The following is a 10,995-nucleotide window of genomic DNA, read 5'->3' on the forward strand; positions in this document are numbered from 1 at the left end:
CATCAAAATTCAAAAATAAATTATTAGCCTACAATATTAAATAATCGATTTTTATCTATAAACCATATAAATATTTTAATTGTCTTATAGTGATTTATTACTTATAGTCATTAATATTTTAATTTAAAGATTATATATAAAAGAATAAAAAATAAAAATACCCCCACAATATTATTAATAATAACTGATAAAAAATATTTTTATCTCAATTAATTTTATATTAATAAAAATTAATTACTTCAATTAAATTGATGTATAAATAATACATGATATTAACTCCGTTAAAGTTTTTTTTTTTTTTTTTTTACAATTTCTACTTGGAGAAGGAGAAAGAGAATTTTATACTTACATGATAAGGGAATGATTAACTAAGAACTTTTAGCTGCTTGCTTGACAACTTCATCAAAGACTTTATATTAATATAAATCCGTATGTAACTAAATCGCATTGGTCTGCACATTACAATGACACACCATTCTTCTGTACATGAATCACAACACATTACAGTATTGTAAGAAAAAACAATGAACGAACAAAACTTGGTCTAAATCTAAATCTGACAGTTTTTCATTGAACATAGTGAAATTTTAGGACCAGAGATTGACTTGTCAGATGAAAATCCATGACAATCATGCCGGTACGCAGAAAGATGAACTAAGATCAGGAGGCAAGATGCAAACAAGGTGAGGTCCGGCAGGACTGCAGCTTATATTTGCCTCGTCAATATCCGGTAGCCCGAGGTGAGGGGGGTGGACATAGCCGGCATTCAGCGGCATGCATAGAACGGAAATAAATATCCTTGAACCTGAAATTGGAAGTAGAATGGCGATTACAAATATGATAATACAAGTGCTTTCTTGACTCAGCGATGAAGCCATCACGACTTATCATTAAGAAGTGAAAATGGAAGCAGTTTGAAAACCTTGCTTTGTGGAGAGAGAAACATGCCCTCTTTTCCTTCCGGCTATCATCCAATTATCGTGATTTGCGCTCACTTCATACAGCACCTCATCCTGTCAAAAAGTACAACGTAAACTTGAGTTCAGCAAGTCAATGGTTTGGCCAATAATAGGATTATTTCGACTTACATTGTTTTGTGGAGCTTTGCTCTCCTCGATGTCTTTCAACCTCTCAACTCTCCATTTCAAGGTAACAAGTTTCCCGACTCGAAGACCATCAGAAGGAAGAGGGAGAAAACCAACAGCCAGGCATGGGTCAAGGACAGGTCGCTGCAAGATTATAGCACTCCGGAAGATTAATTCGTGACTAGCACCCTCAGTTTCATTTGATTTTGCAGCCGCTGGTGGGTGTGCCCCAATGATCCTATCACCAGCAATCCCGTAGCTGATGTTTAATATGCTTTCTGGTTGCAACTTATTCTCATCTGTAAAAGCAAGAGTTGATTACTTTACATAAGGTAATATGGTTGGGTGTAGAACGAGCTCGACGATGATACTATTATAAGAATAATGCACAACCTCTGTTTGAAATTTTAATGCGAAAAAAGAAGTTGAGAATCGGAGATGTGGAAGGTTACAGCCCTATACCCTTGATACTATCCTAAAAAAACAAGATGTATGTACCTTCAGCAATCCCCTCCCCAAGCAAACTCGGAATAGGAGTCCCGATCTTGAATTTGGAGATATTACAAGTGGAAAAAAGGCAGAAACTGGTCTTCCATCACTTTGTCCAGCATGAATAAATCCATCTTGAAAATCAAGCCAAACATCTTTAACAGTTAATGTGGCCTTCACTTGGGAGTGCAGTGTTACCTGCAAGTAACATGAACCAAAACGAGCTTCATAAAAAGTACGAAGAGTAATGTCAAATTTGTAACATGCAAAATGCTATTTTCAGATGCTATACAACAAGACCTGCAAAAGCATAAAAACATGAATGTGGTTGAAAACCAAGGACATAATACCTGCAAAAGCAAAGTACCATCATTGCATTGATAGGCAACACGTGTGCTCACATGGAAAGGATCAGTGAAATGCAAAGCTATGGTTCTGCATATCACTATAAACCATTTAATAAAATTCAGCTAGAGAGAATTCAAATTCAAAATCAGAAGAGAAATAATACTTGTCATAGATCTGGTTGTTTGATATTCCAAACTCAAGTTTCAGAGCTATTTCCGCATTCCATCCACAATACTTTGTTTCTGCGGGGGCCCTGCCACAGCACGCAACATCAAATAAACGATCAAGCCAACAGATGTAGCAAACACATGGAGAAACATATATTTTTGCATACTAACAAACATGTAATCAAAATTAAAACCATCAGAAATTTTCTAGTCTATTTTCTGGACCTGAAGATGACCCCCTTGCAAGCTTATCATCAATAGCACAAATAGGAATCCAAAGAATTGAGGTCACATCACTGGCCCAATCTGGAAACTCTATTTTACCATCAAGGAGACTTAGTTGCTCAAAATCTTTATTACCATCTTTCCCAGCATCACCAGAATTTGACGTATCAGCCGAATTCTGGGCAGCACTTCTGTAGGTTTCCATCTCAATGGAATGCGACTCTTCAATCTTCAGACCCGGACCAGTATCAATATGCATGACAGCACCTTTCAAGGAGTAGTCTATCGGTTGCGATATAATTCCAATCCACTGAGCTTCATTAATCAGCAAGGCAGACGATATAGCTGCAGATAGATCAACTAGAGGTCTTGGATTGGAAACCTAAGTAAAGAGAATGTTCAATTAGAAGACTGAAGAAAAAGAACAAAAGAACAAATTGCTTTGTGATATTACAGTTGTGAATTTCACCAACCTGTACTTTTTGACATTTAGAAACAGTTACCTTTATCAAAATGATTATGAAGATTATTATCCTCAACTTTTGTTAATCCATATTAACACAAAAGACGGTAATTAAATCTGAGAGAGAGTACCTTCAAGATGGGCTGGGTCGTTTTCTCATAGCTCATGAAATCACCACTATCTGCTGGACCTGTCTTGGAGAAACTATGAGATCTAAAAGTCAAGTGTCCAATGTGTCCGGCAAGAACTCCCAAGACATAAGAACCAGGTTTCTGTGGAGGTAAAGGAAAGGTGATTGTATTCCTACCAGGCTTTAGTATAGTGGCAGTAGAGCTTCTTAACTGAAATATGCCTCAAACAACCAAGTCAATATCATGCTATGACAGCTTAAAACATACAAGCATCATCTTCTCTTAGAAACCATACCTTACCACCTTCATCAGCATTAAATGTAGCCATCAAAGTGAGACTAAGAGAATCAAGAGTTATATCGTCAGGAAAGCCACTCCAAACAGTTACAGATATGGTACCAGGATCCCCATCACATAACTCCAAAGGAGGCCCAGGATTTCCGGAAAATGTAATTAAAGATGATACATCAAGAGGGACAGGGTGCTTTATTTCACTATGTGCAAGACTAACAACTTCCGACTGAAAAGCTTGGCGTTCCTTCGTTGAGAATAATCCCTTATCAAGTGAAAGCAACCGCACACAAGATGACAGGTAGCCAGCTTGGTCATTGAGTATTCTTTGACATTCAGCTAAGTAGGGCAGGACTTCAGCCAATAAATCTTGCCATCCTTCACCCGCATAAAGAGCGCAAACCTTCTCATATGACTTTGCAGCTAGGTCAAAGTTCCCATGCTTAAAGCAGACGGCTGCAATTTCACCATCAAGGACAACTCCATGTCTTTTCCACCAAGAACGATGGTAATTGTCAGCAGCACCTTTAGTGAGATCCATATATTTTTGCTACCATAACCCGCCATAACCCAAATAGGGATTAATTAGACAAAAGGTGTAGATTAAATATTGAATATAAGTACCCCGCCACATAAGTCAACTAAATCCTGGAATATATAATGAACAAAGATCTAATGTCTAAACTAGGTACCTCCAACTGATAACCAAAGGAGAATGTGTTTTAGGTGTAATATTTTGTTACTTGGATTAAAAATCTTCCTCCAAACCAACCCCCATCCCCAAAAAAAACAAACAAAACAAAAACAAAAACAAAAGGTGGAAACATGAACAGTTCACATGCATCTAGCCTCAATTTGATACCTCAATCTCCTGTATAGATGACAAAGTTTTCTGCAGATCAGGATTTGAAATTGTTTGCATCAAAGCACGTTCAGCAGCAACAAAAATTTCAGCAAGCTTCATGGGTCTATCGACCGAGCCCTCAAAACTTCCAGCAGATGAGTAAGTACGAGACATCGAAATTGCTAGTGCTTTTCTTGATGGGGATGTCCTTGATGATACATCCGTCGCTGATCTGTCAGCATACATACATTAACATGACATAAAAACCATTAATTAAAAACAAAAGGTAAAAAATTTCTTCACATGAAAACTTCCAATCTAATAGTAACTCATTCTCAAAAAATTGCTAAAGCAACATTGCATTGTTTCTTGAGCTTTACTTACCCATCAGCAAAGCCTTGTTTGCCGTCAAACATCTCTGATGGGCTTCCAGCAGAAAGGGAAGCCCTTCGTCGATTTGCCTCGCGTATAAGGGCAGTAGGCTCAAGTGGCAAGGGTTTTCTCTCAATGCCAAAGGGCTTGACTCTAGGATTTTCTTGCATAATCATCTGAACCAATTAAGTATAGCTGATTAAAAGCAAAATAGACATTAATGAACAATATAGTTGTGTAACGCATAGAACCTAAACCTACAGCCATGAGAACATTCATTTGCTGCTTTAAAAATCTAGAAAAATATTACTATTCCGATGGTAGGACCATAAAGTACCTTCACAAGTTTTAGCAAGAAAAAGTAAGAACACAAAGAAACAACCTTTTTATGCGGATTTGAAGCATGAAGACATCAAAATACATGGATGCTTCTAAGTTGATCTATTAAAAGCTTCTACCTTGAAAAAGGTTAACTGTTATTCTAGCCACTATTTATTTCATTTTCAAATCTCTATGCTGTTATAATGTTCCATTGTTGATCTAATCAACAAATCCATATCCTTATCAGCAGTTTATAAACTTTGAATTATAAGGTTACGAATGTTGAAAATACAATATGGGAAAAAATGGAAGCCATACGGTACTTGTTTGATGGAGAGAACACGTAAATCTTTACTAAGATGGTGTAACTTTTTTCCCAAAAAACAGATGTGTTCCTTTGCTGGTCTTATGAGTTCTACAAATGTGGAACAATAACTTGCCTTTTCTTTCTGAAGCACCTCAGAGGCAGCATCATCTGGAACCAAAGGCCAAACTGCTGGCTTGGGCCAAGGCAGCATGCTCAATAAAGCACTGCTCAAAAAGAAAGGCAATGAAACAATGAGATAGTCAAACATCAGCCTTGACCACGTGACTAGCCTTCTTTAAATATGGTAGCAAGTAACCAAATTCATTGGAAGTCAAAAGTGGACTTGATCTCTAACAATTGGATGTATACCTGTTAACAGGACTCCTTTCTATCTCTTTTCCATATCCAATTAGATATGCAAGCCTCAAGAACTGCCACAATAATCAATATGTTTCAGTGGACGTTCAACAATATGACAAATGAAATTCAATTTAAAATGAGAAATAAAAAATTACCTTAACCCTACATAATGAGTAAAGATCACCTTGAAGGCGATAGAATTCCCTTTCTATTTCAGGGGACGCATTTCCTTCACTATATTGAGAATTGGTTGCATTGACTACAGCCACGCATTCAGTGATTACCCAAACTTCTCGCATACAGAAGGGTAAAATACTCTACAATAATCCCAAGAGAAGAGGATTCAGATTTTTTTAAAAAAAAGGAGAATAAAACAGTTAAGAAAATGTTGCAGACAAAAGCAAACGTCATCATGTACCTCGTGTAATCCCAGGGCTTTTGAGAAACTAATTATAAATGAATAACCCCTTGAAGAAACCTCAAAAGGACGATTCAGCTTGAATAAGAGCTGCAATTTAATCAGTGGGGCATGGTTTAGGCAAAAACACAGACATGCCAACTGCTTTATGAAACAAATAAAAAAATGACAAGAAAGCACCACCTACAGAACATTTCAAGAAGGCTAATTAACCATACAATTCCAAATAACCCCTTTGAGAATGGTATTTTGATAAAGTTCTAAAAATTGCAATAGACAACAAATTCATTCTAGTAGAAATTAGTCTCAAAGTCAGACTATGATGTAAGGTAAGTCATGAAGAGTTAGCAGTACCGACCTTTGATTGGCATGCAAAGAGATACTGTCTGAATTCAAATTCACGGAACGAGTCATCTTGAACAATCTGTGTCAATGGTTTGTTTCCAGGAATAAGCAGTGCTGCCTGGTCATCACCATGGTCTAGTCCTCCGAACTCTCTATGTTTGCCACCAATATTAACTGCACTTATATATCAAATAAGATCAAGAATACCCAAAAGAAACTACCAAAATTCAAAATAAAAGAGGAGCATTTCAAGACAAATCCTTAATAATTACCAATCAAAATTTGCCAGTACAACAAATGCCCTCGGATATCCTATCTACCCAATGAACTGGAAAATAAATAGCTGAGGTATGCAGACATATCGCATTAACAATCTGCCACCACTAATATTTTGGGGCTGCTGAATTTCTAAGTATGAAAATTGTAGGTAAAAGTTAAACACTACAAGAGAATGGAGTTTGACTATAAGTACCACTCATATTCACATTACAATAGGGAATTCTTATTTATACAAAATCATAATGCAATTTGGAAACATAAATAAATTTTTTTAAAATGATGTGGAGCGGAAAAATGAAAATTAGATAAAGCTGACACTTAAGACACTGACATATATATTTCACACCTGTTTCCAAGTAGCACAATTCTAGTTCATCATATTCACGCAAGGCATCCTCATGAAGATGAGCCATCTCAAACATAAACGCCAAGCTTTCCTAAGTAAATGAAAAATGAAGAATCAGTAGTCAGAGAAAATAAACTTAAAATGTATATTTTTTGTAGCTTAATACGATTGTATCCCTCAAAGGTAAAAATAGACTTTTAACTTAGGCCTCTTGGGTAAGTTCATGTTTCTTTCACAATCTTCAGACATAAAAAACTAGAAAATGGAAAATCGTAATGTTTTTCCCTGGATCAATGTTGGTCATACCCTATTCTTTAACTTTGAAAAGAGGACCAAACCTTCAAAATGAAAAAATTACAGAAGTTCCAAATTGGCATGAAACGCTGTTCACTAAGCTTGCGTATTTCATCCTCATAGAATTGTACGCGTGTATCCAAAGTATTTCTAACACACTCCATAATCCTGGCCTCTAAGTCTTCCCAAAAATTTGCTTCAGGACCATGTACATCAAACTTGCAGCACCTAAGAATAGTTCGAGTATCAGAAAATGAAAAGAAAAAATCAAACACCAGTTTCAATGAGGGTGCTACTTTGTCAAACTTTCACCACAGTTTTCTTTTCCAAAGGTTTGTAACATGGGTGAAACATCACCCAGTATCGAGTTCTTTGTTAAATGCAAAATAATAATAATGCTTAACATACCAAAGAAACAAATCTTTAGGGCAGGATTTAAAACCAACAACACTAAGAGGAGGGGGAAATCATAGCAAATTTGGGATATACTCTCTAGCCATACTTTAGAATTAAAACCAACACTTGAGTGCTACCTATACAGCACTATTTCAATGCTAAAGTCATTAGCGGCAGAATAAATACTACTATACTAGTCATGCCATCAATTAGAATATATAAAAGCTGCAACCTTACCTTTCCCTCTTCTTGGAGCTAAACTCAACTTCAAGTTTGGCATATACTTTCTTTGCCATTTTATAGGCCTGATCATTGCTTGGATGGGCTCTAGACACAAATACAATAAACCATTCACGCTCATCATTTTGGACAATTAATTTCAGGCGTGGGTTAAGAATGGTCTTGAACTCATCAAGATCCTGGTAAGAAGAATGCCAATAAAACAATAAGCAAATATATAAAATGGACAATGAACAAGGGAAAAAAGATTCGCCTAAAACTAATAAAAGAAAGAAAAAAGAACTAGAAGCTGCCAAGAAAAATCTGAGTATATCATCATGGAAACAAAAGTTTGCCCACACAACTAAGTGTTACTTATACTGGCTCGGGTGAAGAGTTATGATCCATGTTATAAAGGAAGTCAAAGAACTATCTTTTTTCTCTCAAAGTGTGGTCGTGAATCTAAAAATCCGTTAGTCTTTAATAAAAGGCCATAACCTATATTGAATGTACCTCACATGTAACAAGAACCAGAGTTGCATATGGCTCTCGGAACCAAAATAAATATTGCTCCTGAGGAAATCTGCTACGTAGTCTTGCATCAGTGGTTAATATGAATTCAGCCGGCAAATTCTCTACAAACACTGGATTCCGGGTCTTGTTAATTAAGGAAGCTCTTTTGAACGGTAGCCGCTCTTCAAAACTATTCTTGATTGTAGGCCACAAATCACTGACATCTTCAACTGCAATGCAGTTGACGCGAACAAGTTAGATAGAAATCTGTAGCTAGGAGAAGATCATAACAAGATTTGTGCCAGCTAATTCGAACACATGGTTCACAAATTACTATAAATGCAAACAACTAGAAAAGCAGCAAACTTTGGAGTTGATAGATCAGATATCCATGAATCATTGGCATTCCATACTTCTAACCGATCCACAAGGCAAAAGATCAGTAAAAAAGTTAAAGCAATAAAATTTATCAGACGATCACTGACATTGATAAAAACAAACAAAACTAGTAGCTGCATCAATTAAATCACCGTAATTCTAACAAATCCCCAGAAATTATAATCAAGTACTGACTTCATAAAATCAACTAAGGAATCTCAAAACACCACCAAGTATCATCAACCTTTAGAATTTCCTTATCAGAAATCAAGTTGTAAAGTAACGGCATTCCTGATCTCACCCACCCAACAACATAAAAATTCCAAAAACACTCAAACCCAAAGTTAAATTTGAAGAGTTCAATTCAAGTTAAAAGAAAAAAAGGGACTTACCAGCAATGACGAGATGGCCACACGTGCTCTTGATTGTTTGAAACTGAGCTAAATAGTTCGCCATTCTCTTTCTTCCTTTCCGATCTATATGAAACTTACGAAATCCATAGACCAAATGCTTAACTGTGTAGAGAAAAGATCAAATTTGTGCTTGAGTTTGAGATTTGGAGTGTTGGTTTCGGTTATGCTTAAACTCTTCTCTTTCTCTCTGACGATGGATTCTCATTCTAGTTCCCCAAGGATCTAGTGTTTCCGCTTCGTGCTCCTCGTCAAGCTCTGCTTTCTCCAAGTGTCAGATGGGCCTGATTAATGTCGTCGTCCATGTTTCAAACAGTTTAACTTAGGCCCAATTAAATAGGCTTGAAAAATAAAGACTTTATTTTTAGCCCAAATTACCTCTCTCTCTAATAGCCTGCAAATTCTGTGCTTTACTCTCTTCAAACTCCATCCGAAGTTACTTTGGTCTAACTTCGAATATATTAGATTTATTAATTCGTTAGTACTTTGTAATGGTTGACTACAATTATATTTATTAGGTTGTTGTATTCTTTGTATTTGCGATTATAATTGTACTTATACTTGTAATTTCTTTAAAATTAAATTTCGAACGTGGTTATTTTGACTCGTTAAAGTTTAATATAAATATTTTTTTAAATATGGATATTATACTTAACATATATAAAAATAAAAAAAGAGTCCAAATAACATAATTTTCAATTCCCAGAAAAAACATAAAATGGTTGTCCTTTTTCCCATATGTAATGGGGTAAGGGGAGGTAAGATAGTAGGCTGTCCCAACACTAAATTAAGAGCAGCTTCCATAGGAGACCTCCAAATTATTGTTGTATATTGTTGCATAAGTAAATACTAAAAGACCATCTTCCCTTACTGCATTTTGCTGTAGGCTTCTTTGGAAGAAGTTTCATACCCTGCAATTGCTAAGGGTTCCACAAAGAAATCCTTACAGAACCATTAAGATAATGTGAATAAAGCTCGGTTTCGCGACCAATTTTCCGACAGACAACACTTCAAAGATATATCAAAGGAGTCTAAAATATCTGATTTAACTGTTTATGTTTTATGAGCAGATTTTAAGATAGCTAAAGCAATCCAAAATACCAGAAAAAGGAAATTGCTGAAATTCCATTGTAAAATCTGGGGAAAGCAATCAAAGTTAATCCATTCCAATCAAATCATTTACACAATACTCTCAATATGCTTCAATTGATCATATATTCCCTACTGTCAAAACTTCTAAAAGAATTGCAGAACCTTAAGCCATAGACATGTTAGAAAGCCTGCTCGGTGTTGGCTTGAAGTTCCACCACCTAAGAGTCATCTTCCGATTTGGTGGTGCCAATGCCCTCCTCAATATCTCCTTGTTACCACCATATCTCCTCATGTTCTGTTTTGGCACCATGTAACCATGCCTGCTACAAGGTACCGAACCCAGACGGCCCGAACACGTACACCTCGGACGACGTCCCGAAGATGATGACGATGACGCTATGTAACTTCTCCTACCACCCCGATTCTCCTCCGCCGCTTCTCCGGCCGGTGGCGGAATTTTCAAACCTCGTGTAGGTCGTCTCTCAAGGATGGTCAGCTGCATATTGATGAGCAGGTGATCTTTGAGTATATTAATTGGTAAAGCTGAATTGGTCATTCATACCTTTGTTCATATTAATTTGCTAAGCTTATATAGATGCCGGTTTTATTTTTATTTGGTGGTTTCTTGGCAGGCTGTTTCTTTGATTCTTATAACTGGACTTCGGAAACTTTGACCATTTGATGGAGATAACTGTTAATGTTTTGACTTCATGGTCTAATTCTGAATTTAATCCCTCTACTTTATAGAAACCGAGAACTTAGTCCCTCTCCTTCAATTTATCAAAATTTAAAGTGTTGAATTTCGCTAATTAATTAAACATAAAGTGTTAACCATGTATATAAATTGTTGAATTCAGGTTAGTTATTCAACATTAACTTCTTAGTTTCATAAAGTATAAGGA

General features: G+C 36.2%; 2 protein-coding genes across 2 annotated transcripts; both read right to left on the reverse strand.

Moving 5' to 3' along the window:
- Nucleotides 1-447: 447 nt before the first annotated feature.
- On the reverse strand, nt 448-9,216 carry LOC120127844 (trafficking protein particle complex II-specific subunit 130 homolog). The gene is given in 22 exon segments (XM_039145655.1): nt 448-805; nt 923-1,013; nt 1,089-1,379; nt 1,584-1,772; nt 1,925-2,009; nt 2,086-2,137; nt 2,140-2,175; nt 2,315-2,696; nt 2,909-3,118; nt 3,204-3,749; nt 4,062-4,275; nt 4,428-4,591; nt 5,177-5,267; nt 5,413-5,474; nt 5,559-5,720; nt 5,822-5,911; nt 6,180-6,340; nt 6,792-6,882; nt 7,130-7,313; nt 7,719-7,900; nt 8,214-8,443; nt 8,984-9,216. Coding segments are annotated over 22 exon segments (3,753 nt in total). The 5' UTR covers nt 9,048-9,216; the 3' UTR covers nt 448-629.
- Nucleotides 9,217-10,129: 913 nt separating this feature from the next.
- On the reverse strand, nt 10,130-10,692 carry LOC120127843. The gene has a single exon (XM_039145654.1). The coding sequence runs from the start codon at nt 10,647-10,649 to the stop codon at nt 10,257-10,259; it is 393 nt and encodes a 130-aa protein (XP_039001585.1). The 5' UTR covers nt 10,650-10,692; the 3' UTR covers nt 10,130-10,256.
- Between the last annotated feature and the right edge of the window lie 303 nt (nt 10,693-10,995).

This window comes from Hibiscus syriacus, unplaced genomic scaffold, assembly GCF_006381635.1.
Source record: "Hibiscus syriacus cultivar Baekdansim isolate YM2019G1 unplaced genomic scaffold, ASM638163v2 tig00110472_pilon, whole genome shotgun sequence".
In the NCBI taxonomy this organism is placed as follows: domain Eukaryota; kingdom Viridiplantae; phylum Streptophyta; class Magnoliopsida; order Malvales; family Malvaceae; genus Hibiscus; species Hibiscus syriacus.

Bases quoted from the DNA above. Each gene is read 5' to 3' on its own strand.
- LOC120127843 (XM_039145654.1), bottom strand. From the start codon at position 10,649: ATGACCAATTCAGCTTTACCAATTAATATACTCAAAGATCACCTGCTC.